The 27,554-nt window shown below is 36.7% G+C and overlaps 3 protein-coding genes across 11 annotated transcripts in view; 1 reads left to right on the top strand and 2 right to left on the bottom strand.

Annotated features, from left to right (window-relative positions):
• Nucleotides 1-3,944, top strand: part of LOC100255892 (uncharacterized) — a 55,820-nt gene extending 51,876 nt beyond the window's left edge. For all 6 annotated transcript variants that reach the window (XM_010650414.3, XM_059736264.1, XM_059736263.1 and 3 more), the window contains 7 exons: nucleotides 216-311; nucleotides 633-797; nucleotides 927-1,106; nucleotides 1,783-1,896; nucleotides 1,981-2,163; nucleotides 2,642-2,686; nucleotides 3,517-3,944. In XM_010650414.3, coding sequence (XP_010648716.1) covers nucleotides 216-311; nucleotides 633-797; nucleotides 927-1,106; nucleotides 1,783-1,896; nucleotides 1,981-2,163; nucleotides 2,642-2,686; nucleotides 3,517-3,651 — 918 coding nt within the window. In that variant the 3' untranslated portion in view covers nucleotides 3,652-3,944. The remainder of the gene's footprint in view (nucleotides 1-215; nucleotides 312-632; nucleotides 798-926; nucleotides 1,107-1,782; nucleotides 1,897-1,980; nucleotides 2,164-2,641; nucleotides 2,687-3,516) is intronic.
• A 1,281-nt stretch (nucleotides 3,945-5,225) lies between these two features.
• Nucleotides 5,226-9,981, bottom strand: LOC100249264 (hydroxyproline O-arabinosyltransferase 1). The gene is made up of 8 exons (XM_002285374.4): nucleotides 9,390-9,981; nucleotides 7,858-7,925; nucleotides 7,560-7,761; nucleotides 7,308-7,405; nucleotides 7,158-7,227; nucleotides 6,331-6,402; nucleotides 6,025-6,138; nucleotides 5,226-5,500 (listed from the first exon to the last, which is right to left on the bottom strand). The coding sequence occupies exons 1-8, from the start codon at nucleotides 9,798-9,800 to the stop codon at nucleotides 5,441-5,443; spliced, it is 1,095 nt and encodes a 364-aa protein (XP_002285410.1). The 5' UTR covers nucleotides 9,801-9,981; the 3' UTR covers nucleotides 5,226-5,440.
• Nucleotides 9,982-11,440: 1,459 nt separating this feature from the next.
• LOC100260969 (uncharacterized) overlaps nucleotides 11,441-27,554 on the bottom strand; it is a 28,660-nt gene continuing 12,546 nt past the window's right edge. The window contains exons 6-19 of one of the 4 annotated variants that reach the window (XR_009465483.1): nucleotides 22,605-22,700; nucleotides 21,396-21,489; nucleotides 20,412-20,532; nucleotides 20,119-20,318; nucleotides 19,271-19,362; nucleotides 19,145-19,200; nucleotides 16,594-16,683; nucleotides 16,412-16,511; nucleotides 15,971-16,075; nucleotides 15,815-15,887; nucleotides 12,555-12,718; nucleotides 12,256-12,310; nucleotides 11,803-12,094; nucleotides 11,441-11,587 (exon numbers count right to left, since the gene is read on the bottom strand). Coding sequence is in view for 1 of the 4 variants with exons in the window: in XM_002282972.4 (XP_002283008.2) it covers nucleotides 12,033-12,094; nucleotides 12,256-12,310; nucleotides 12,555-12,718; nucleotides 15,815-15,887; nucleotides 15,971-16,075; nucleotides 16,412-16,511; nucleotides 16,594-16,683; nucleotides 19,145-19,200; nucleotides 19,271-19,362; nucleotides 20,119-20,318; nucleotides 20,412-20,532; nucleotides 21,396-21,489; nucleotides 22,605-22,700 (1,308 nt within the window). In the remaining 3 variants the exon portion in view is untranslated. Of the gene's footprint in view, nucleotides 11,588-11,771; nucleotides 12,095-12,255; nucleotides 12,311-12,554; nucleotides 12,719-15,814; nucleotides 15,888-15,970; nucleotides 16,076-16,411; nucleotides 16,512-16,593; nucleotides 16,684-19,144; nucleotides 19,201-19,270; nucleotides 19,363-20,118; nucleotides 20,319-20,411; nucleotides 20,533-21,395; nucleotides 21,490-22,604; nucleotides 22,701-27,554 lie in introns of those variants that run through there. The other 3 variants (XR_002029949.2, XR_785597.3, XM_002282972.4) reach the window with 3 other exon arrangements.

Here is a 27,554-nt window from a genome sequence, read left to right as displayed (position 1 = left end):
TTATTGTCATTTTTATTGCATTTTGGCTAGGTTTTCCATTTTCTTCTCGAGTTAATCAACTAACTCTCTTCTAGTTTATCAAATCTTGAATTAAATATGGGTAAGTAGACTTTATTTAGTCTTGTGGGTATTTAACATTTTGCAATAAATTAACTTCTTTTGATTTCATTGTCATATTGTTTGACTAAAATAAGTTCATGATTTTTTTTCTTCAGATTTGCTCAATATGTAACCGACCTGGTGGCTCATGTATAAAGTGCAGGGTTCTGAATTGCTTGGTTCCTTTTCATCCTTGGTGTGCTCACCGGAAGGTCTTTACTTAGAAGTTGAATCTTTTCATTGTCTGAAATGCACTTGAGATACAAAATTCTGTAAAAGTTGAAATTAGCTAGCATATTTGAATAGAAAATATCTCTTGTGCTTAGTCTAGTCTACTTTCCTATGTTTCTGTTGTAATCATAACCTTGATTTATTTTGTTACCGGGAGATACTTCTTATCAATTTACTTTTCTCTTTCATCATATTGATATTGGTTTAATGCAAATAGACTACCCAGTTTTAAGGATGTTCTCTTAAGGATGCTTGATGATTGCATGTGGATGTACTTACTCTCCTAGTTGTACTGTTTGCAGGGGTTGTTGCAGAGTGAGGTAGAAGGTGTTGATAATGAAAATGTTGGCTTTTACGGAAGATGTATGCTTCATGCAGCACACCCTTCCTGCGAATTAGACAGTGATCCCATAAACATTGAAACTGATTCTACAGGAGAAAAGGAACTAACCTGTGCTCGGACAGAGGTTTTTTCTTTTCTTTTTTTTTTCTTTTTTTTTTTGTCTCTATTTACTATTTCTGTTATTTCGTTTGGTGTGTTGAAAACCCAGAACTTAAGGTTTCTTTAATATAATCCGTTTTACCATTTCAATTAGGGATACAAGGGTCGTAAGCAAGAAGGTTTCAGGCACAATCTTAACTTTCAATCAAATGGCAATGGTGGATGCCTTGTTCCTCAGGAGCAGTTAAATGCATGGCTTCATATAAACGGACAAAAGTCTTGCACAAAAGGGCTTCCAAAGACTCCTATTTCAGATGTTGAATATGATTGTCGGGTATATTCAAGTTGCTTATGTCACCTCTGAGCATGCTTTTGTCATTAAATTAATATGGAGTAAATTCTCTTGCATTGAAATTAATTCAAGCATTCAACATTTACCCAGTGCAGTATGCATATTATTTTGTTTCTTTCAATAATGTAAACATAAATATAAACAGAAAGTAGCACATTGGAGTTCTTAAGCTTACATGTCTGAAACGGTTACAAGTTTCAATGGATTTGGAATTTTGAAGCTACCTCTGCATTTATTTTCTGTTTTTTCTGAGGTAAAATGTTTTCAACATATTAAGAGACATTTTGGTATTCATCCAGGTCTAAACCCCAAAAGCATTAGGTGGTTTTCTTTAAAAGGAGGGAAAAAAGAAATGTTTGGAAAATTTAAACAATGTTTTGCTTGAATTATCAATTCCTCTTGTAATTTTTCCAATGCTTTCAAGTTCATGTCTTTGGTTTGAGGAAGCACATAATTCCATCAGCATTTGGTTTGGAAAAAGTGCTACTATGCTAGTTTGGCAATGTAATTTTCCTTTGCCCCATTTTGAATTTTCTGTGTCTAGATTTTTTTCCCTTTATTGCTAACATAAATTGCATGATTTGAATTTATAACTTTGTTTCAATTAATTAATTATCAGCCTGTGTTATGGTTTTATTCCTCTTTTCTTTACTTTCAGAAAGAGTTTGCTCGATACAAACAAGCCAAGGGTTGGAAACATTTGGTGGTGTACAAGTCTGGTATACATGCCCTTGGTCTTTACACATCTAGGTTTATTTCTCGTGGTGCAATGGTTAGATCTTCTCCCCAACTTTGGAGACATAAACCTCTCCTCATTATGATCTTAAAAATATGATGGGTTCACATGTTTCTGCAGGTTGTTGAGTATGTTGGTGAGATAGTGGGCCTCCGTGTGGCTGATAAAAGAGAAAGTGATTATCAGTCTGGAAGAAAGCTTCAATACAAGACTGCTTGCTACTTCTTTAGGATAGATAAAGAGCACATCATTGATGCTACCCGCAAAGGTGGGATTGCTCGCTTTGTGAATCATTCATGCCTGGTAATTATCTCATTCCTAGACTCATGCTTCAATTTGTTTTGGAAATATTTTGGCTCTAAGTTAATGACTAGGGATATCAATACTGCATCCCTTAGTGATGAAATAATTCTAAGAAAAGCAAAAACACTTCTCTATTTTAAGGTGAAATACAAATACGAGTTTCAAATTACATTGTTTAAATTTGTAATTTAATTTGTCATTGCTGGTTTTCTAGGTTGGATTTGTTATTTCATTATTTCTCGCATCTGGATGATCTAACAGTCATCTAACAGAAGTTAAGAAAAGTCCCATAAAAAATCTTCCACACATGAAATAGACAGCAAAGAATTCTAAATTTGGAAGAAATTAATTATTGGGTGTATGCTGCAGGAGAGTTGGTTTTCCCTCAGCTTGCACTGACAAGATATAATCTAAACATTTTCTTATCATTATTGCTTGATCTCGGTTTTCTTACTTTGTTGTCAATCTGCATGTCCAGCCGAACTGTGTTGCAAAAGTAATATCTGTGAGGAATGAAAAGAAGGTAAGCTTCTCAGATGTTATGTTTCTTAATATGTACAAGTTTTTCAAAGTTACAAGCACAGAGTGGTGTTGGTGTTTGGGAAGGAAGAATGACTTTTGTTGGTTCCTATAGTTCATTTAGCAATTTGATTGGTGATCATGAACACTGTTCACTGCAGTTTGTTTGGTATCCATAGTTGAAATGATTCCTCTACCATTCAAGGGTACTCTTAGCATTCTATTTTGGTGTTGGACTTGGTTTGAGTATATCATAAACACCAACACTTGAAACACAAACATCAGTCTCAGCGTCCTCAAGTAAGCAGCCCCACTTTGCTTTTGGCATAAGTTCAATTGGTGTTTTCAAGTTGCAAGAAAACTACTTCCTTAAACAAGATCTGCAGATAGAACTAGGTTTTTTAAGCAGGGAATCCATGAAATCGGGTCTCTTTCATCTCTGAAATCAACTCTTTCTTCTGAATTCTTTTGATTAATCAGAGCTCCTTTTTTTCCCCCTTATTTTTCTTTTGTTGTTGGTTGTTGGGGTGTGGGTGTTGCAAATGATTCGGTGCTCTCATTTTTTGAAAAATTGTCTTTCATGTCATGGAAAGATTTTAGAATCCAAACATTATAGTACCATTGTTGGTAATAAAAAACCGTTCAAGAGGAGAAGATTCTATAGGGTATGTGCACAGGGTAGCTAAATAAATTATTATGGTGACCATTAGATGTCATTCTTCTGTTAGCTGCCATCAAGACACCATGCTCCCTTGCCATTTTAAATTTTGAAATATGTTTGAAAGCTGGGCAATGCTAGAACATTGAAATACTTATTGTTTTTCTGGTTTGCAGGTTGTCTTCTTTGCAGAGAGAGACATAAACCCTGGAGAAGAGATTACATATGACTACCATTTTAACCATGAAGATGAAGGTAAGAAGATTCCTTGTTTTTGCAACTCAAGAAACTGCAGGCGCTATTTGAACTGATTATTGGATTTCTTGAATGAAGCAACATTGTCATTTTTTGTAAAATCAATCCCTGTGGGTTGTCAATTTTCCGCCTCTCTATTGGCATAAGATGCGAAGACATTTTCCCATATGACACTGTAAATAGGCTCAAATGCAAGCAGAAGCTTCCTTTTTATGTCTTCTTTAAGGCATCCAGTGAAGTACTTGTCCCAATTTGATGAAGTGAATGTATCTTTTCCAGTTAATTCCATTGTTGTACAGGTTAACACCTCCTTTTCCCACTGCTATAGCAAAATTTTGTTCTAGGGTTACCTGCTCTTTTAGCTTTTCGATGGCTCCTAACAGAATGGCAAAAAATCATGTACAGCGTTTAGATGGATTCATGGATTGGCAATTTGGCATTAGGTGCAAATGGTTGTAGAAATATAGACATTGAAATGTGATGTATTGTCGGTATTTGCTTCAATGCTTTCAGTGTCAGATTTGTGTTATTCTGTATCAAGAATTGTTTCTTCTTTATGCATCATAACTTTTTACACTTTCGTTTTGAGAAAGAGGGAGTATAAATAAGATTCAGTATACGCACAGAAGCATTAACTCTTAGTTTCTCTATTGCCATTTAATTCTCTGGGTTCCATAACTCATATTCATTGGCATATCAGATGATTCAGATCCATCCATTTGCAAGCGCTTGAACTGCTGAAACATCTCAAAATTCGTGTGGAAGGGTTCATGCATTTGGTTGTGAAGAGAAATTACATGATTTTAGGAGAAAGCTACGCCATCCTATGAAAAATTATCATTCCTTTCCCTTCCATTATGGTCCTGACCAGCTCAATTCTTTCATTTAATGTGATTTTTGCCCGATGCTTTAAAAATGTGAAGAAATTCAATCGTGATAAACGACTGGAATAATTACGACTCTTAAGACATTAGCCCCCCATGGATACCCTCACGATGTGCGGTTGGTCAGTTTATGCCATCAGTATGCATTTGAATGAGCTAGACTAATAATTACTACATATTTATGGTCCGGGTGTGTTATCTACATGCCCCACTACCCTAAAACACAACATTTTCAATTTTCTTAAAGGAATTTGGAATTTGGGCATGTTCTCAACCTATTTATTTTCAATCATCTATGTACAATTATTTTAAAAATTGACTTGGAAAGTAAGTTAAAACAACTTGAAAATAATTAAAATATATTATTAGAAAACATCTTATTTTTTAAATGAATTCTAAATAAAATAAAAATATTTGTTATATGTATTTTCGGATTTAGATTTTGATTTTTTTGAGAAACAAAAATTATTTTTGAAAATAGTTGCTAAATAGAATCTTAAATTCACATAGATAGGAATGTCATTGAAACCCCAAAAACCCATTAAACTGATCCAATCAACCAATCATCTAAACCAAATCAAGTTGATCTTAAAACAAACTTGGTTAAATTCAATTTTTCTATCATTAAAGGGTCAGTTCGATTTTCGGCTAATTTTTTCTCCATAAGCCGACCTAATAAAACCTTTTTATACACTGCAGACAAAAAAAATTAAAAAATAAATTAAGACTATTCACGTAAAATTGGGTGACGGAACAAAATGTCTTCGGCCATATATATTATTAGAGTTACAATTACAATACTCGAGGGATCATTGGGTTATGCCTGATCCAAGCAAACAAAAACAGTCATGGAAATTTCACAAACAGTTCATATACGTGAACGTGGGAGTGGGAGTGGGAGTGCGGGTATCTTCATCCTCACCACCTATATAACGCAGCAGCAGCGTCTCACCAATCTCTTTTAAGACCCCCAATTAGGAATGTTAGCAGTGGCCTCATTCACCATTTTCACTAGTGTTACCTGCCATTTTTTAATTATTCTCATAAATCTCCATTAGATAAAATGCAGAATTTGCTTCCACACTCAAACCAAAAACAATGGGAGTTTCAAGTTTTCTTTTGCTCTGTCAGTCTGTCTATAGCTAATTTCTGTTATCTCATAGCAATAAGAATGCAACACTACCAACCTTTAGGCTATGTATGGTTCCCAAAAACTACTAAAAAAAATACTTAGAAAAATGAATTTCTCATGGAAAATACGAAAGAAAATAAAACATAAATAAAGTTAATTAGAAACTTATATGTTTTTAAATTATTTAACTTTTATATAAAAGAGTTGAAACAAATACCATGGGTTTGAAGTAGTATATGAAAATAATTTGACTTTAAATCTACCTTTTGTTTTCTTTCATATTTTCTTTTCTTCCACTTTTCCTCTAGATTTTCTTTCCCTTGCATTTTCCCTCAAATTTTCCGAAACCAAACATAGCCTTAGTATTTGGGCCAAAAACTGCTTTTTCCAAAAACAAAGGGAGTGAAACATACCACACTTTCAGGGACACCAGGTGGAGGCAGTGGAAGGTTTCTGGGAGGCCACTTGCTATCAAAAGATCTTTTGTCAAACCTCCATTCTCCAATCTTCCCATAAGTTAGCTCACCCTGGAAATCACAACATGAAAAGTTTAGACAATGTGACACGCAATATTTGGAGACCCAGCCCCCTAGTCTGTTTTTGGGAAAACAAAACAAGTTCACTGCTATAAATCCAAAGGCCAAATTTTTTTTCCATTTGTTTATGCTTCATCAGAACTAGAACTATGAAAATCTATTGAGTCTCTTCCAGTAGAGTACCTGCATATTGTAGTCGCATCCATAAGTGTAATGAATTATGAACTTCTTGCCAATTTCTGTATCCCAGGGAGGCTGATACGCAACACAAAACAAACAATTTCAGGAAAAACAGTTGCAGAATCAACAAGGTATTGTATTAGCGATAATTTTTCAGAAGCTATCCAATCTTGAGGAGAGAGGCATCAACATTATTAACATTATGTGAAAAGCCTTCGAAAGAAATTCTTAGTTTACTCATTTTAGCATCTTTCACATTAGTCTTAGATTATCACCTGAAAATTTCATGGCATGATTGAAAAATTGGTGCCAAACACTAAGGAACAGCAGATTGTTACTTAGGCCAAAAGAAAGGGGGAAGCATTTGGTTGCAGAAGATGCTAAGCTAATTGAGCAGTCAAGCTTACAACAAAATAACTAACATGAACAACGGGTGCTAGAAATGATTAAGGGACTTTTTGGTAGCAGAAATAGAATTTAGAAATCTTTATATTTTTTAAAATAAAAACAGAAAACATGTTTGTGCTTGGACCAATTGCATTTGTTACACTACTTGTCCTTTTCAACAGTAATATTTTAACCGTTTTCTATAATTGACTTTGTACCTAAGGGCTTGGCACTGGTGAATTATTGGAAATGCTAAACTAAGCATCTAATTGTAATCATGAGGAGATTTTGTATCAGATAAATCAAACAAAAAAATCAACACGACATGCCTAATTGATTGGAATTAAGAAACTTCAATCCCTATTGTTTCAGCAGAGTCACCATCCTCATCTTCTGGTCAGAAGAAGGCAAAAGAATAAGAAAAAAGAATAAACTCATTAAACCTGAATCATGAAGTCCTTGAACAAGATGTTACCAACATCATGCAGGGCCGATGCAACAGCATAAGCATACCTGCACATAATTAAAATGAGGAATAAGAAGAGCATGCTTTTGGGATCACCAATGTATTGAGCTATCTAGGTAAAGCTTACATTTCAAGCACCCAACCAAAAGTTTTATCTGCTTCAGGATCTTTTTTCATGGCCAAAGAAACATTCATCCAAGTGGGAGCTATCTTCTTAAGAGATTCCTGATGCCAGTTCAAAGGAAAGAGCAAATAAAAGCAACACAAAACAATTGTTTATTACAAATGAAAAAGAACACAAAACAAAATAAAAATCAAGAAAAAAGCAAAAGTAAAATAAAATGCCACCCTTATTAATGAACCATGTAGGAGTATGTACCTTCCCAACAATGACAGGAGAATTCCCTATTGGGTCAACATTGGTAATTGGTCCTTTTTCCTCAGGATAGAATTTTCGGAGGGTGGATTCATACTGTTTAGGTTGAATATAGAAGAAAGGAAAAGCAGCTCCAAGCCCATCTCTGGATAAGTTTGGAATTGGCTTGACAATAATATGATCTGGCTCCGCCATCAGAATGTAACTGCATTCAAAATACAAATCATATCAATGAGACCAATTCACAAGAAGTGATGAAGAACTCATCTTCTACTAAAACTAGGGAGTTCATGTTTCTCACTCTTCTTTAATGTCTGCCTGTTGAAGCCATTGTACAAATGCCCAAGGTCTGTTGAGAACTATATACCCCTGCAATTATGAAATGAGATCAGAGGAAAAGGCAATTTTTTTTTTTTTTTTTGATAGACTGAGAAAAAGGCAATTTTTTGTTATATGGAACAAGAGTAAGGGAAAAAAGATGCAATTTCTTAAGTTCAAGGTCATAGTTTATCCCTCAAAAGCTTGAAGAATTCCAATACTTAGTTCACAATACCGTGTCCTCTGCACCTTGAGCAAACAAACCTAAAAGGAGTCTCAAATTGATGCGGAGGGCTAGAAGTCCAACCTATTCTTTTCTTTTCCTTTCCTTTCTTTTAAGACATGTTCAATTTTAATTAAGGAAAAAAAAACCAAAATGAAGAAGACACCTAAATCTCTTTCAGTTGTGCAGCTACAAGTTGTTGAGTGAATGAAGCATGAATTGAAATGCTCGATTGGGCCTGTCATAGGCCACAAGAATGACTTGAGAAGGCTTGAAGTAGCGAGGGCAAGAATAATGTTTGAAATTCATAAGGGCAAGTTCTTATCAAATTATTCTAAATCAGGAAGACAGATCCCATAGATGCTTTGGATCAATGATAAGTTGACCATCTTTCTCATTCATGACTACTTTTTATTAGGTAATAAGGAATTGCCATCTTCTGCAAAACGTCTTTCTGTTTTTCTAACTGAGCTTCCTTCCCTTGATTGTAGTCTGTGAGGCATAAATCTTTAGAAGTTGTCATAAACGTGAAATGCAAAATCCAATTTTCTAAAACATACCCACTTGGCTATAGAAAAAGAAATCCATGTCTCCAAATTACAGATTGAAATTTTGTAGTTTCTTCAGATAAAATCCATAATTTTCAACGGAAGCAGATCGGAATTCGTAACACCCAAGTCTAGATCCCCTTAGCATTGATATTTCCACCAAAAACAGCAGGAAATACAGTCAGAAAAAGAGTGAGTAAAACTTACCCTTACACAGGATGAAAATCAGATTTCAGCCTTCTGTTTTCTGTCTTTTTTTTTTCCCTTAAAAATGAAAATTCAGCTCACCAAAGTCCAGGAATTATAGGAGGCTGACTAGAGTGGATTCTTTTAAAAGTCCTAAATGATGAAAAACACAAGCTTTCTAAGGATTCTAAGAAACCGAAGACCATACTTCAAGAGAACCCACAATTAGAAATCCCTATCAAGTTTCAATTTCATCTACTCATTATTCCCTCAAAATTAACAACCCAAATCACAAATCCAGCTGATTCTCAAAGAGCAGAAAAGCAAACTGGAAAACCCAAAGAATAACTTTCTCATCAACAAAGGACCCAGCTCCAAATAAACCTAAAAGGCATAAAAAAGGAAATCCAGGAAAAAACATTCCCAAAAAAGTCAAAAGTACTTGTCCACACATAAAAAATGCCACAACAATAAGGAGCCACAAGGTGAGAAGGGAAAATCAACTGATACACAAAAACCGAGAAACAAATTGAAAAAGCAAAAGAAACCCATCAATACCTGATCCATTCCAGCGGGGAGAGGCTGGGCAACGAAGGTGGGGATCTCATGCATGAACTTGTCAGGCTTACCAGAATGCAAAATCCTAGTGAAGCCACCCATCTCAGAATTGGGCCCATCTTTGAACTTCTTGAACCAGTAGTACATAACCCTGCACTGCCATGTATTATAAACAGAATCAGAGGCAGTGACAGCAGTGTGGAAGAGCCTCTTCCCCTTTGTGGAGCTGGGATTTGATCTATCAGTGGGCATCTTGATGATGGGGTCAACTGAGAATGGGGTTGAAGATGAAGATGGGTGTCCAGGGAAGCCCTGCTTGAGAGGAGCATTCGCAGAGATGAGTATATTGTATGTGATGAGAGCCACTGAGAAGGTTATGAGAAGAACGTAAAAGAAGTTCCCACAACCCATTTCTCTCTCTACAAACCACCCCGCTTCTCTAACTAGGAAATTAGGAATAGAGGGTGGAGGCGAAAGAAGGAGAAGATGAAAGAAGAAGAAAGAAAAAGAAGGTGGCAGTTTGAGAAAGTCGCCTCTTCTCTCTGGGAGTGGTTGAAGAAAATAGGTGACCACCCAGTGGTTTTTTTTCTTTATTATTTTTTAATTTTTTAAATTTTAGATTCATTTATACTGGCAGGCTCTTTGAGTTTGGAATTTTGAGTGAAATTCTAGCCATATTGGTTTACTATTCAAACTACCCTTTTTTTATTATTATTATTACCATTTTTACATAGATTTATAAACCATGGTTTACCGTTTCAAATAAAATTATTTTACAAAAAATTTAAAAATATATATATGAAAGAGAAATTAGTTATGTTAAATAAATGTTTTAAAATTCACCCAAATAAAATTGCAGTATCATGTTTTGTGAGAGAAATTCCCCAAGCAAAGACCCTTTTTTAAACCCCTTAAAAGAAAATTAAAATTAAAATTAAAATGCCATGTGCAGAGTTGTCTTGGGAGTAAGTCCAATCAATTAATAGGCCAACCCAATACCCAAAAGTAATGAATCCCTGCAATGGAGGGTGGAAATCCTTAACCGTGTTTGATTCATTGTTATTAGTTTCTCCAGATTTATATCTCGGGCCTTGGCGGACAGAGTAAAAAAAAAAAAAGGAAACAAATCGTCTCTGAAAAAATCGAGTTTGGGTTAAAAATAACCTTTAACCAAACAAATTTGGATTTTGGCCCTCTTTTGAATCTTTGTTCAAAATGGCCTCTTTCTCTCCCATCAGCATCTTTTATTATTATTTTTTTAAAAGTTATTTTAAAAAAATAAAATAAAATTGAAGATGGAGGTGTGGGTCTGGGCGGCGGCAACCGTAGGCATCATCAGCAAGGACGGCATGACATCGCTGGCTGGCAATGAGTAGCTGCCGGAGTTGGAGGAAAGGAAAAATGGGTATGATGGGTAGGATGGAGAAAGAGAAGAGAAATAGGGAAAGAAGGAAACAAGCGAAGGGAGAAAGGGTTGAAGTCGACCGAAGAAGGGGAGATGGAGTGGCCGACAGCAACGTCGCCAGCGATGGGTCGATGGTGATGGGTGTACGGGTGGAAGAGAAGGAAGAAATGCAGTTTTAATTTTAAAAAATATATATATATAGAAGAAGGCTAGTTTGAACAATTGTTTCAATACTGGCCTAAAGTTGATTTTTTTGTTTCTGTCAAAAGCTACTTTGACCCAAAATTCGAAAAAATCAGCTTCCTGGAAAACATTCGCAAAAATTTGCTATACAACTACCTAAAAGAATTAGTAAAGAAATGATAAAATGACGGATCCTAGAAGATTTGTAGATAACACTTGAAGTTAACTCGCACCAATAGCGGCACTGAGCAGCCAGATAATGATTGAAAAGGCAGCTCAGCCGCCCCTCCCCCTCTAGTCTTTGGGCATTGCTTGAGCTAAGTAGAGCTTGGGCTGAGTTAAATAAAGACTGACTACCTAGTGATTTACAACCACCCCCACTGAACACTTTTTATATATGTCTCCGTTACCTGCTGCATGCTATAACAGCTAATTAAGTATGCTGATGAGTAACGTGCAGGACTGCTATAACTCCATCTCCACGTTGTTAAGTTGACAGGCAAAGAATTCACCACCACACAGTCAGTGTGCAAAATCAAGTAACATTATCCAATTTTCCTAAACTATTTCACTGCTTTCTCACTGCTGACATCCAAATTGCAGATTGTTCCTGGAAAATACACGTAGCATAATATTTAAAAAAAAAAAAACTATAATTCAAAAAGTGGCAACAATTCCATAGGTTCTAGAAGCTTCCAAAGGATCCTAGAAAACCATGAAGACCCTTTTTTGAGATTTCAGTATGTTGATTCCATTGCAAATTATGTTAAAAAGCACAACATATAACATGTATATGTACCGGTGGAGGGAGAATTTTCTTTTCACCTGAATATGAAATAGTATACATAAATTTCTTTTCACCCATTCAAACATGCAGAGAGGAGAAGACAAGGCAACAGCAGGAACAGTGTGGTGATTCCTAAAGAGTTGTCTAGAGATGGTTAGAAACACATGGATGAATCCTCGTCTTAATTCAAGGGAAGGGACTTCAAACTCATACCAGGCACCAAGTCTGCGTGGTTAAGGGAAGACCAAAATGTTATTTTCAAGGATGATTAACTCAATCTCCCAACGGCTGCTTTTATATGGGGGAACCTATGGGACCATCGAGAATATCCTGCATCAAGTTGACAACACAGAATCTTATAAAAACATGTGTCACGTGCAGAGATCTTCCTAAACTTAGTCATAAAAATTAAGATGGAATTAAAAGAAAAAAAAAATTAAATCAAAATAAATTGATGCTGTCCAAGTCATGCAAAAACAAGTTTGACAAACCTGCAGTAACAATGTCAAGAAGATCCAAGTCTGATTTCATATCATCACCCATGTTCTGTATTGAATTCAATGAAGAGGCAACTTGTGAGAAGACAATAATGAAATCATGAGAAAATGAGTTATAATATCCCATCAAACATGCAGGAGAATGGAGACTGAAATTCATGCCTCTTCAGTTCATCCACTTTCTATATAACTTGTAACGCTTCAATGTATAAACTAGCCAAATGCTAAGGCCTTTGTCATCCATTTTAGGCATTCACCACACATTAGATTGAAAGCATCATGCAGTTAGTTACCTGCGCACACGTAGCCAAACTTCTCACGATGAGCTGAGACAGACTAGCAATAGTGCTATGATCAATGTTGGGATGATTTAGAAGAGCCTGCTCTGATGTATGATCAAATATCAGAGCACAAATGCTTGAGGCCATCATAACTATAGATGGTTCATCAGTTTCCTCTGAAAATCATCCAGAAATTTCCATTAATATCAATTGTTAAATTTTTTTCCCAGTTTTTTGTATAAAGGCTGGAACAAAAAGAATAAAAGGTTAATAGCAGCAATCATCATTTTAGGAAAATTGCATTGGACAAGCTCAATTTTTATCAAGAGAGTACATTTATGAAAAATCATCTAGTCTCTTCCATTCTTTCTGCTTGTTCTTCTTTTTATTTATTTTTTTATTTTTATTTTTTTTGTTATTTATTAATCACTTTAGGCAGACTGTTAATAGAAACCCAGATCCCTTCCTCAGACTGCAAATCAAAGATTGATACTTTTACACTGCACTTGTTGCAATAGCAAGGTCAGTTCACCCAACCATACCCAAAACATTTGAAATCTGCCCTCAAGTTATACATACTGAGGGTCTACAATGCACCATAGAATGCTGCTACAGTAATATTTTCCCCCCTTGTATTAAATTTTTTACATATTTTTCAGTAGGGCATTCAATGGCTGGATTAAGATAATGTTAAGACAATCTTAATAGCCACTGTTTGAATCAAATGGCAGTTTGTGTGTAAGCCACTGTTTGAAGCAAATTGAGTGTGTGTGTGTGTGAAGTTCAATTTCCATGATGCTTCCTTTTTATTAAAAAAAATATATTATAAGCAAATAGTGTATATGTGTGTGCATCTTCCTTTTATTTTATTAAAAAAAATTATAAGCAAAATGTGTGTGATGCTTCCATTTTATTAAAAATAAAATAAAATTGTGTGATGTTTCCTTTTTATTTTATAAAAAAAAAAATTATAAGCAAATAGTATATCTGTGTGTGTGAGAGTAAGAAGTTACAACGAGGGCACCCTAGAGTACACAAAAAGTATACAAAGGGCACCAAGCAAAAAACCACAAAAAAAAAGGGCACTGAACCTTCTCACACCTACTTTGAACCTAACAAAACAAAATCCATCAGACACATAGATGCATCTTCCACACAAAGCCGTACACATTCCAAAAAACTACACAAAAATGTATTTGAGCACTTGTTCCAATTTTCATACATCTTCAAATGCCTTCCAATTTCTTTCTTGCCAAATTGGTCCCCCCCCCCACAAAAAGAGAAAAGAAAAAAAAAAAAAAAACACAAAGGGGTAGCCAACCACACTCTTCTGTCTCTTCTTGACAAAGAGCTCATTGCAACTCAACAAAGTCTTATTGAAGAGTGGATCACCCATTCTATACCGAACATAGAAAAAACCAGTTGCCACAACATTCCTGCTGATATGCAATATAAAAGTGATCAATAAATTGTTCTTCCCTTTTACACATGCAACATCTATTCCCTAAAGACATCCCTCTCATTTTCGGCTGATCCAAGGTCAATATCCTTCCCCATGTTGCTTCTCGTGCAAAAAAATCTCTCTCTTGTCATAATCTATGAGTCCTCTCATTCCCTACAATAAAGTGAACTCTGCTTTTAAAAACCTCTTATTTTCTCCAAATGGCCTTTCATAATCCCACTCCAAAATATTCCCTTATCATCCAAAACACCAACCTCCCCCTTATTCTCCAAACTTCCCAATAATAACTTACTTCCACAAAGACTCTTTTTAAGGCAAATCTCAAACTACACTTGCCCAAAAGAGTAGTATTAAGAATAGAAAGATTCTGGATGCCAAGCCCCCCCTTTTTTAGCCATGCAAACTACAGACCAATTGATCATATGAGGTTTTCTCTCAAGAGCTCCACCTCCCCACAAGAAGTCTCTATGAATCTTCTCATGTCTCAAGCTTACCTTTCTTGGGATAACCAATAAGGACATGCAATAAATTGGTAGGCTAGATAGCATGCTTCTAATTAGAGTGAGCCTCCCCCCTTTTGACAGCTAGGGCCACTCCACAAGGCCAATCTTTTCTAAAATCTATCTCTCCGCCTCTTTCCATACTGCTGCCAATTTGAATGGGGTGCTCAACAGAAGGCCCAGATGCATACAAGGAAGCCTTCCCACCTGACAACCAAATACAAAAGCAAGCGCTTCCATATACCCTCCTAACTGGAATAAGCTCACTTTTCTCCATATTGATTTTCAGCCCAAAAATCACCTCACAGCACATAAGAGTCCAATTCAGATGCAATAGCTACTCTTGGTTTGCCTTATAGAAAATGATGGTATCATTAGCATATAATAGATGAGTCACCTCCACTCCCTCTCGGCCTCTCCCCACCTTGAAACCAGAAATAAACCACCCTTCCCTTTTCTTCATTATCAAACAATTGAATGCCTCCATAGCAAAAACAAAGAAATAAGGGGAGAGGGGATCACCTTACCTTAGACCCCTAGAACAATGAAAGAAATCTATGGGGATCCCATTAACCAAGACCAAATTCTTTGCTGCTCTTCTTCTTGTTTCATCACTTTTTTTTTCTTTTTTTTTATTTGATGATGTGGTTGGGTTGCATTTAGTTTTAGTTGATGTGGACCCTAGTAAAATTCAAATTATAGAGTTCCTCTCCAACTTTTGACATCAAATGGGTCTCAGTGTAAGCATATATAATTTGTCTAGTTTGTTATCCGGCCTACTGCAATAAGAGGATGCAAACAGTAGGTGACCTCTCAATTAATGGAGAAATTATTTTCATCTCAAGCATACGAGTGGGCAGGGGTTTGAACCTCTTTAAAACAGTTTTTCATCCATAAATTCTAACCCTACCTTCCAAACCATTACAGAGATTATGTCAAGTGCTAATGCTATATTAGTATCACATCACATTCACAAAAACCAGATAGGGAAACATAAATTTCTCTTTTTCTTCTTAAAAAAGACAGCCAAATCCAATTCAACATCCTTGAGAACCTTATGTCTCAACTTTCTTTCATGATTTTAGCCATTCTCATTCAATTGTTAGCCTATTATTACAACACTTTTATTCCTCACTTGATAAATAGTTCCAACTACCCAATTTGTTGTATAAAGAAAATAATAATCTTAAATCACAATATGTCAAAAGCTTACACAGTGAGAAAAAATATGATCATATTCTAATTTTCATGAGAAAAAATAACAATGAACTGGAGACGCGTTCATTTTAAGGCAGTGACTGAAACAGTACCTGTCCAATATGCTAATGCTTTCAGAAGATGAACAGAAGTAGATTCGTCCAATCGAAATTTAATTTGATCTCTCTAGTGATGAAAAGAAACAAAAAGACATTAATAATTTTTCATACTAAATAAGCCACATTGACTTGCTGTGATGATTTCACTACCTTGAGAAGAAGATTCAGAATTGTATCACACGCCAAGAATATGCAACCCTTATCCTCAATCATACAACCATTTGGACCAATCAATTTTATGAGGCATTCCACAACCTGCAAAGAGAAGACATTTTTTTATCAGAATGGTGAAATATTAATATGATGCTTTAGAATAGATATATAGATATATGGTCATATACATGCAATTGGGCTTTGTGATTATAAGGCATTAATAAGCATAGAAAGTTAAAATAAATCCTCAGTATTCTTTCGTACCATTCTCTAATTAAGGGTGTCTTCAAACTAAGGCATCACATATGGTATTGACATAGTAAGGGAAAAATTAAAGAGCAAGAAATCTTAAGGATGAAAAATAGCTAGATTGAAATCACAACAACATCACAAGCATGAAGCAGTATGAAAATATACATTGATCCAAATTATACTTACAGCTTTTTGTCCTCCACAAGATACCAAAATTTTGCATCCTTCAATTTCCATTGTTATTTGACATAGCATTGGGAGTAAAAAGCATATGGAGAAAAAAGGTCTGTCATTCCAAAATAGATCAAGTTAATGTCAGCTCTAATTGTCAATTCATTAAACAACAATATTCTGACAGCAGTCAAAACCTTGGTTCATCTTCACCTTCAATCGAGAGCATAAACTCCAGAAGTTCTCTAACCTTCTCTCTGCAAGCAAGGGGTGTTTCTGCAAGATAGCTGAAACAAGAATTCATTAGATTGAAAGAGAACAAAATTTCAACGAGTTCTTGACACTTCAATCATGATTTATGGAATTCCCTCTTTTAGACACTCAAAAGTGCTACCATTCTTAATTTTTTGTTTACATTTGATCAACAAAGTATGATAGGCTTTGAAAGCCTACAACATGAGGTTTGGTCCTTATGGACCCTAGGCCAAACATAAAACCATTTTGGTTAGGAGAAGTGCCTGTGGTGGTTGTTTGAGTAATTAGGTTTTGTAGTTTTATTTCAATTGTACTGAGCATTAGCCTGTCAAGGCAAATTTTGGATTTTTTGGTTTATGGGATGGTAATTGTTTATGGGTTTGTTTCTTGTTAGGGTGTAGGTCAGTCATACTCATAATCCAGTCTTGTTTACTAGGAATTTCCTATTTCTAATTGGTTTCTATTTCATTCAAATTTCCAATACTCTAAAAGTTTCTACAGATACATAGTTTATACTTTGACTTCAATTGGAAGTGTTCTCTAGCCTTGCAAATCAGCTGGTTACAAGATTGAGAAACTTTCCATTTTAGAGAAATTTATAGATGGAGTTTGCAAGTCTCCATATTTACTTGCAAATTTTATTTGTTTACTGCTTTTCTGTTGGTAACAATTTGAAAATCAGTTCTGGGAGAATTCAGGGGATTAACCTTTTGCTTGAAATATCCTAGATCATACCTTCTTCAGGAGCTGGGACAAATTTAACATACCAATAAAATTGTTGATCTCTCCTCTCATGTATTCTTTGATCCATTGCTGTGCATTTCCTTTATTTCCTAATGCAAGGGTTTGGATCTGGCTCCATCAAGCTTGCTCTCAACATCCTTTTTGCATGCCTTTCTAAGGACTTTCTCAAGTTATTCCCCCCAGGCTTCCTTAATCTGGAAATCTCAAAGACTACCTGAAATCAAGGCTTCTGCCTGGTTGGTGGCTAACAAGATCAATATCTAAGAACTGCTGTTAGGAGGCCATTTATTGCCCTTTGCCTGAAGCATGGTTTTGTGCTCTAACAATGGTGAGAAAGTGAATCACCCATTTCTTCAGAACCTGTTTCTTTGGGATTATGGCACAGATTAATTCAATTGATAGGTATTCCTAGGGTTCCTCCAAGAGTACTAATGATTTGATCACCATTGGTTATAAAGGTCTAGATAAGAATTCTGGAAGCAGAGTACCACAGCTGGGGGAGATGTTTGCTATCCTCTAAATGATTTGGCTGGGGAGAAAGGTGATTTCTAGTATAGTCAAAGATCCCCTTGGCAGGTGCAGTACCTTATCGGTGACAAAGGATTCTCAGGACTTTCAGGGCATTCCCTTTAAGTCTACCATGCAGAACCCTGAAAGGACATGCCATTGGAATCCCCTTCATCTAGCTGTTTTAAGCTTAATTTTGATGAGTTTTGCTGAGCAATCTGGGGAATATGGAATCAGGAGCATTTTGAAGGATCTTTGTAGCAATGTGTTGAGAGCTTTTCCCAAACTAGTTGGTTCTGGTTAGACAAAATGGCAGAAACCTCAGCCTCACTAGAAAGTCTAATGGAGGACAGAACTTTGAGCTCTTCAACAAATTTCCTGTGTAAAGAGACACAGCCACTGTTTTATCTGGGGTCTCAAAAGGTAAGAGAGAGACTTGAAGTCCACAAAGTTACTGATCTTTCAAGAAGCTCAGATGGTTGTTTCAATCACATTCCTAGAAAGACCATTCATGAAACTAACAGGTTGACAAAGAATTAGCCGTTTTTGTGCAAGATGTTCTACCTTCCAAGCAGGTTGACCAATCATTTCACCCTTACTATAGTTTCACTTGAAAGACAGCATATCATTCTTGTACCTTCAGTTAACAAAATGTTGTTTCCTGTAAATAAATAATATATACCAAAATTTGAAATGGGGGTTTTGCAATTTGGGATCAGTTTATTGATACTTTATAGATATGGTTGCTATGTTTCTTCTTCTCCCTTTCCTCCTCTCTCCTTAATCTCTAATTCTTAGCACTGTTAGAATCAGTCTCAGGCCCCAACCAGTCACTTTTTCTTTATTTTTTCTAATCTAAAACCCTAACTCCCCAAACCCTAAACCTCCTTTCACCTTAAAGTCTTCACGTGAAAACCCCAAAGCTTAATTTGTTTGTCCAAACATTTAGCAATCTGTCTTACAGAATTCCAGTAATTTACTTTTGTTATGTCTTACCATACCCAAAGGTGCTAATTTTAGACATTGTTCGAGTTTATTGATATAATAATTTCAAACACTTTTTAAATCATCAAAACACCATATTATATCAATAAATTCCCAGTAATAGTTGCACAACTAAAAATTCAGTTATATCCAACTGAAGTGAACTGCAAAACACTAATAGTTCATGCACTAATCTTGATTCAGTGTAAAGCCATACAGAAACATAGAAGTCCTTGAAGAGATACCATAAAGGCATACCTCCCAATAAGCCGCACTGAAGCAAGAAGATCATCTCCTTTCTTTTGTCCATGATCCTGCAAATTACAATTATAAATACACTCATAAAGAGGGGCTAAACTAAATTTGATCTTATTCGATCATTACCTTTGCATCTTGTAAATACTCTAAAACTACACCAACTGTCTCATTAAGCCCAGAGATAACCTTCGACAAAGTGTTTTCATCAATCGGGTTCACTGTACATAATTTCACAATAAGGATTCAGATCAACTAAGAAAAGGTACAACTATATATTTGACAATATTGGGCTCCCATACAGCTAAACAAGGTGAGAGAAACAAGCTGAAAATCTACAAGGAGGGGCAAGTTTAATTTGAAAGGATTGGATGGATTTTAATGAGATGAGATTAGATTTAGGAAATGCATCTGGTTGATCAAGATGTATAGAAAGTTACTGTAGAGGCTTTTCAGATGAAGTCAAGACTACCAAAAGGGAGCTCTCAATAATTTTCCTATGAGCTTTCCCCTAATCAGACATGATTCCAGCACAATGGCATTATTATCTCATATTGAATACATGTTGACATTAATTTTTTTTTATACAAATGATTGATCTTGTCTTTAAAAATCATACTTTCATCAAAATTAGAGGGTAATACCTATTCAACTGACTTAAAAGGAGAGAATCTACCTTAATAAGTGTGTGTGATTGACTCCCAAAATGGGGTATTTTTTGAAAAATTTAGGAGGCTTACCCAAAATCCTCCCTGCTTTTAGATAGTATTATATAAAGATGATTTTTCAGGTTTTTAAAGAAAGTGCATGACTGCTATTAATTATTGTGCCTGCCAAACTCCATGAATATGGCAACTAAGCTTAATGATGAAAAACTTTTTAACATAGTATGGCTAAGATTACAAATTTACTTGATGGTTCCCAAACAGAAAAGGGTAGAGCTCACATGCTGGCTAAACTAGGAAACACAAATGTACCTTCATCTTCAACTACATTTGAGATAAGCTTAATTGTCTTCTCTACCAAAGAAAAAGCAATAGCCAGGTTCCGTTGCTTTAAAGAAATTATTTCAGCATTGGATGAAGAGTTATTAGAAGTTTCATATTTCAGGTAGGCAAGCTCATTCAACAAAACAGCAACTTCAACCCTTGATGACTCTAAGACAAGTAAAAGACACCTGGAAAAAAAAAAAAAAATTAAAATGAACCATGTGACCCGCTGAGCAAGGAATGGTAAAAAAAATTCACCAACATTAACGTGCATAGTTTACCTGTCAGCAGGAACAGAGTCTTTTGCATCAGGTAAGTTCATCTGACCAAGCAGCCACCTCTCCCCCAGTATAGATATCACAGACTCTGCCAGGATCAAAGCCTGAAGCTTTTCAGCAGGTGCTGCACATTAGTCCATATAAAGGGACACATTAGTGAAACTTCAACCGGGAAGCTAAAGATCATTGTGTTGTGTATAGAAAAACATTGAAGAGGATATAATATTATCAGTGAACAAAATAAACTCCGGAGATAATAATTCCAATGGATACATCATGTTGTTTACATAGAATAAAAAAATGTCGTTCAGAACAAAAGGAAGAACGAAGCATTACATTAGAAGTACCCTTAGATGCAAATATGTAGCTATAACCTTTCACAGCCTCTAAGAATCACTCTCATGCTCCCACTTTGATAGGCATCAGAAATAATCCAAATCAACATTGACACATTTACAAATTACCTAAATGGTTTTCCCAGGGGTTTAAGACACCTAAGACATCTGGAATAGATGTATCCTGGTTTTGTGTAACCCATTTTCTACTTCTCTTTATCATCATTGAAACTGACACCTGATAACCTAATCCCACATGTCTTAAAAGCACTTGCCTGATTTGGATGGCATTCCATCTTACTATTTTCTTCAAAGGCATCCTATAAACAAACAGAATATATGACACAGCAACAGCAAGTTAAACCTGATTATAAATAGATGATTAAAACAAAAATGAAAAAACCAATCGTAGAGGCCTCTAATGATGACTGACAGTCCTCGACTAGGATTCATAGAAATGCAGTAAACAAGAGATGGAGACATTTACTGACCCAAATAATTTATTAACCATGAAAGAAATTAAATATTATCATCCATTAGGGAAAACAAAAGATTCATATGGAAATCTTATCATCTTAAGAATAAGGAATTCTGTCAGCAGAAAAAATAATAATACAGTGCTCAATGCACAGGACAAGTTACTATAACATACCAACACGATTCTGTAAAATGGCCACAATACCAACTCGCACATATGTCGACCAAATGTCATTAGACATTATGCGAAGAGTGTCATGCACTGGTGCCTGGAAAAGAATACAAGAAGATGCTACAATCATATTTAATGCAGTGGACTAACAAGAAAAGAAAAGTATTTCACCAACATTCTGAACATAGTAGTTATAGCACCTGGCTTGCCAAGGCATGTGCCTTGTTAGAGAGGCATGCCTTGTCTACTTTATTTTTGCCTTTTTCAACACTTCAACTCCTGAAATTTTCTAATAGTATATTAAAATTTTATAAATTTCATTACTTTTTTATTGAATTTTTTTTAAAATGTTTGGAATCTTATTTTTTTTGTTAATTAGATTAGATTTTGGATCATATTTTATAAAATTGATATGCATCCTAAGTCACATTTCACTTCACTCAAGTGTGCCTTGTGTTGCACCTTGCGCCTTTTAAAACTATGATTATGAACATCAAAAGAACTTTTGGATGAGCTTGTGGTGAGAGGGGCTCAGCAAGCAGCAAAGTGGTGGTTATATAAAGCTGAGTTTTAAAGTCAGATATATAGAATATCTGGCTGATAGAATATATGTTATAAGGACATTTTAAAGCATGTAAAATGTCCATGCATTTTGAAGACAGGTATATAGCATACATAGTTTTAGATTATCATACATGGACACTCTAATGTATGTAAAGTGTCATGTCAGATATAACATGACAAAGGTCTAGATGTGGGATATGTGTACAATGTGGCCATTCCTAAGAACCTTGCATCAAAACACAGTCTTGGTCATTTTATCCATTTATCCTATCATAACCTTATTGCCTCTAAAGTTCATTGAAAACTTTGTATTGGACTAAGATGTTTCAAAAATTCAATCTAAGGAAATGTCTCAAAATATGAGATATCTCAAAATTGTCCAAATTAAAACCCCTAAGGACAATATATTATACAGTTAGAAACTAAGTCCACCTTAAAGTTGGACAATTAAATATAGTCTGAAATTCAGTCCAGTTCTCGAGCCAACAAACAATAGCATGATATTTTGATCAAAACTGAAAGCCTTTACTTGTTTAATAATAAACTTAGAAGAACAAGAAAAGAAACTTAGAAAAAGAAAATTTAGAAACTATGTGTAACCAAGCATTAAACTATTCTTCTCAGAAACATCAAAAGAAACTAGCATACAGAATATTTTGAGGAGAGGATAGCAGAAAGCAGGTGGAGTGCTTCAAATTTCAGGGCATCATGCAACACAGCGAATTCCCTTGCTATTACAGCCACCTGAAACATAATAAGCAAAAGCTTAAAAATTTATGTACCAATGAAGCTTGAACACAAAATGAAACTTAACAGAAACATAATTGCCTAAAGAGTACATTCTAGGAAACATAATGTTGAAATAATGCCAAAGTTAGGATTTTAATTTAGGAAAGTATTTTAGGAATAAAAAAGGAGAGATCATTTAGGATATTTCCTTATGATTCAGTTTCCTAATTTTAGGAGAGAATTAAGCTAAATTGATTTTTTCTTATTCAGTCATTTGTGTATATATATGTGTATGGTGTGTACCGAATAGAATCAATAAAGGAGTTCAGAAATTCTTCATGGTATCAGAGCCAGGTTTCTGAAACCCTAATCCCTTCTGGCCATCATTCATTCTGGCCAAATCTCTCTGGCCATCTCTCAATCCGACCATCTCTCTCTCTGGCCATCTCTCATTCCGGTCATCAGTCCCTATTCTCAGAGTCAAGGGAGAAAACGCTTTCCGGTCGGTCTAATCGTCGTCAGAAAAACATTCACCGCCGGCAACTTTTCCGATGAACTTTCTGGCGACGGTTTTTTTCTACATCGCAAGGAGCGCCTGGAGGAGATCTCCAATTTGTCCCAAAGCACCGGAACCAGAAACCCATCCACGCGCCGTCCACGCGCGTTTTTCCGGCCGGCGACTGCATCTCACGCGCCGGCGCGTGAGGGCGCGTGATCCACTTTCCGGCAACGCGCTTCCTCCTCCAAGCTCGTCTGACGCCGACCAGCCACCCTTCTTACCTGTTTTTGCCATCCGAGCCCTGCACGTGCCTCTTTTGGGGTTCTTTTGCTTCCGTGGGCCCTTCGATCAGTTTTTCCGGCGTCCTCCAGCTATTTTTTCTCAACTCCAATCCCTGCACGTGCCTTGGGAAGTGGTCTTCTACCTTTCCGGTCCATGACAAAATACGGAATGGCATCATCACAAGTATCCAGCGTCACGTCACCAAAATCAGGGGGCAGATCTGAAATTCCAAACCTTGGTGGCAATGATTCCTCTCCTATTCTCATCACAGGACACAAATTTAATGGCCATAACTATTTACAGTGGTCACAATCTGTGTTGCTGTTCATTTGCGGTAAAGGAAAGGATGAGTACCTCACTGGAGAAGCAGCCATGCCAGAAACTACAGAACCGGGTTTCAGGAAGTGGAAGATTGAAAACAGCATGATCATGTCATGGCTTATCAATTCCATGAACAATGACATAGGAGAAAATTTCTTGCTGTTTGGGACTGCAAAGGACATATGGGATGCAGCCAAAGAAACTTACTCAAGTTCTGAAAATACTTCAAAACTTTTTCAGGTTGAATCAGCCCTACATGACTTCCGCCAAGGAGAGCGGTCAGTTACTCAGTATTACAACACACTCACAAGGTATTGGCAGCAACTTGACTTATTTGAGACTCACTCATGGAAATGTTCGGATGATGCAGCAACATACAGGCAAATTGTGGAACAAAAGAGACTGTTCAAGTTCTTCCTAGGACTAAACAGGGAATTGGATGATGTTAGAGGCCGAATCATGGGCATTAAACCCCTTCCAAGTCTCAGGGAGGCTTTTTCAGAGGTTAGGCGTGAAGAAAGTAGAAAGAAAGTGATGATGGGATCCAAAGAGCAACCTGCCCCAACATTGGATGGCTCTGCCCTTGCTGCTCGATCATTTAATAGTAGTGGTGGAGACCGTCAGAAACGAGATAGGCCTTGGTGTGATTATTGTAAGAAACCAGGCCATTATAAGGAGGCTTGCTGGAAGCTTCATGGTAAACCGGCTGATTGGAAACCAAAGCCACGGTCTGACAGAGATGGCAGAGCACACGTGGCTGCCAACTCTGAGAGCACATCTGTTCCCGAGCCGAGTCCATTCAACAAAGAGCAGATGGAGATGCTACAGAAACTATTAAGCCAAGTTGGCAGTGGCAGTACTACCGGGATAGCCCTCACTGCTAGTCGAGGAGGAATGAAGCCATGGATAGTGGACACAGGTGCTTCTGATCACATGACAGGAGATGCTACCATTCTTCAAAATTACAAGCCAAGTAATGGTCATTCATCCGTCCATATTGCTGATGGTTCAAAGTCAAAAATTGTCGGGACAGGTTCTATAAAACTTATTAAAGACTTATATCTTGACTCTGTCCTCCATGTTCCAAACTTGGATTGTAATCTTTTGTCCATTAGCAAATTGGCTCGTGATCTCCAATGTGTTACTAAATTCTATCCAAACTCGTGTGTTTTTCAGGACTTGAAATCGGGGAAGATGATTGGCAGTGCTGAACTGTGTTCCGGGCTCTACCTCCTCTCATGTGGCCAATTCTCAAACCAAGTCTCTCAAGCAAGTTGCGTACAGTCTCAGAGTATGTTAGAGTCTTTCAATTCTGTGTCAAATTCTAAGGTCAATAAAGATAGTGAGATTATAATGTTACACTATCGCCTTGGTCATCCTAGCTTTGTTTACCTTGCAAAATTGTTTCCCAAATTATTTATCAATAAAAATCCAGCATCTTATCACTGTGAAATTTGTCAGTTTGCAAAGCATACTCGAACAGTATATCCTCAAATCCCATACAAACCTTCGACTGTTTTCTCTCTAGTTCATAGTGATGTGTGGGGTCCCTCCCGGATAAAAAATATTTCTGGCACTCGATGGTTTGTGACATTCGTTGATGATCATACTCGGGTAACATGGGTTTTCCTTATGAAAGAAAAGTCAGAGGTCGGGCACATTTTTCAAACCTTCAATCTTATGGTTCAAAACCAATTCAATTCCAAAATTCAAGTCCTCAAGTCAGATAATGCAAAGGAATACTTTACTAGTAGTCTCAGTACTTATCTTCAAAATCACGGCATTATCCACATAAGTTCTTGCGTTGACACCCCACAACAAAATGGGGTGGCTGAACGCAAGAATAGACATCTCTTGGAGGTTGCCCGGTGGCCTTATGTTTTCCTCTAATGTTCCAAACTATTTCTGGGGGGAAGCTATTCTCACAGCTACCTATTTGATTAACCGTATGCCATCCAGAGTGCTTACCTTTCAATCCCCACGTCAACTTTTCTTGAAACAATTTCCTCACACCCGTGCCGCCTCTTCTGATTTACCACTCAAAGTATTTGGTTGCACGGCATTCGTTCATGTGTATCCTCAAAATCGTAGCAAATTTGCTCCTCGAGCAAATAAGTGCATTTTCCTAGGGTATTCTCCAACCCAAAAAGGGTACAAATGCTATTCTCCAACCAACAAAAGATTTTACACCACCATGGACGTCTCTTTCTTTGAACATGTCTTCTTCTATCCCAAATTTCCTGTTCAGGGGGAGAGCATGAATGAACATCAAGTTTGGGAGTCTCGTCTTGAGGGTGTACCTTCTTTTCACTCAGAGTCACCAAATCCTTCCCAATTCGCGCCCACTGAGTTGTCCACACCCATGCCGTCATCAGTCCAGCCAGCCCAGCACACAAATGTTCCTTCTCCCGTGACCATCTAGTCTCCCATGCCTATTCAACCTATAGCCTCACAACTTGCTAATGAGAACTTACAAGTTTACATCAGGAGGAGAAAAAGACAGGAATTAGAGCACGGATCACAGTCAACATGTGGCCAATATATTGACTCCAATTCAAGTCTTCCTGAAGAGAACATAGGTGAGGATAGGGCTGGAGAGGTGTTAATTCCCAGCATTGATGATTCTACTCTGCCGATTGCATTGAGGAAGGGTGTTAGGAGATGTACAGATCATCCAATTGGGAATTATGTTACGTATGAAGGGCTATCACCATCTTACAGAGCATTTGCTACTTCTCTTGATGATACTCAGGTTCCCAACACAATACAAGAGGCATTAAAAATTTCAGAATGGAAGAAGGCAGTACAAGATGAGATTGATGCACTTGAGAAGAATGGGACGTGGACTATCACAGATTTGCCGGTTGGGAAGAGGCCTGTGGGGTGCAAGTGGATTTTCACCATAAAATACAAAGCAGATGGATCAGTCGAGAGATTCAAGGCTCGTTTGGTAGCTAGAGGGTTTACACAATCCTATGGGATAGACTATCAGGAGACTTTTGCTCCTGTTGCAAAACTGAACACTATCAGGATTCTTCTCTCATTGGCTGTCAATCAAGATTGGTGCTTGCAACAACCGGACATAAAAAATGTGTTTCTAAATGGTGACCTAGAAGAGGAAGTCTACATGGAAATACCACCTGGTTTCGAAGAAAGTATGGCAAAGAATCAGGTTTGCAAACTCCAAAAATCCTTGTACGGCCTTAAACAATCTCCCCGAGCCTGGTTTGATAGATTCACAAAAGAAGTCCTGAAGCTGGGCTACAAACAAGGTCAGGCTGATCATACTCTATTTGTCAAGAAGTCTCATGCCGGGAAAATGGCTATATTGATAGTCTATGTCGATGATATTATTCTATCTGGGAATGATATGGAGGAATTACAGAATTTGAAGAAGTATTTGTCAGAAGAGTTTGAAGTTAAAGACCTTGGAAATTTGAAATATTTCCTTGGTATGGAAGTGGCTAGATCAAGGAAGGGAATTGTAGTCTCTCAAAGAAAATACATACTCGATCTTCTTAAGGAGACCGGTATGCTTGGATGCAAACCAATTGATACTCCTATGGATAGTCAGAAGAAACTTGGTATCGAGAAAGAAAGTACACCGGTAGACAGGGGGAGATATCAGCGGCTTGTCGGGCGCTTGATTTATCTCTCACATACTCGGCCAGATATTGGCTTTGCAGTGAGTGTTGTAAGTCAATTCATGCACAGCCCCACTGAGGAACACATGGAAGCAGTCTACAGGATTCTTAGATATTTAAAAA

Source organism: Vitis vinifera, chromosome 4 (assembly GCF_030704535.1).
Source record: "Vitis vinifera cultivar Pinot Noir 40024 chromosome 4, ASM3070453v1".
Classification (NCBI taxonomy): domain Eukaryota; kingdom Viridiplantae; phylum Streptophyta; class Magnoliopsida; order Vitales; family Vitaceae; genus Vitis; species Vitis vinifera.
The sequence above is the reverse complement of the archived record's forward strand: the minus strand, read 5'-3'. Positions and strand labels throughout refer to the sequence as shown.

Excerpts from the sequence above, each read along its gene's own strand:
- LOC100249264 (XM_002285374.4), bottom strand. The coding sequence starts at position 9,800 with ATGGGTTGTGGGAACTTCTTTTACGTTCTTCTCATAACCTTCTCAGTG. Across the intron at positions 7,762-7,857 it reads CAGGCAGACATTAAAGAAGA|TTACATTCTGATGGCGGAGC; the intron begins GTGAGAAACATG and ends TTTTGAATGCAG. Across the intron at positions 6,139-6,330 it reads GATGCGACTACAATATGCAG|GGTGAGCTAACTTATGGGAA; the intron begins GTACTCTACTGG and ends TGTGATTTCCAG.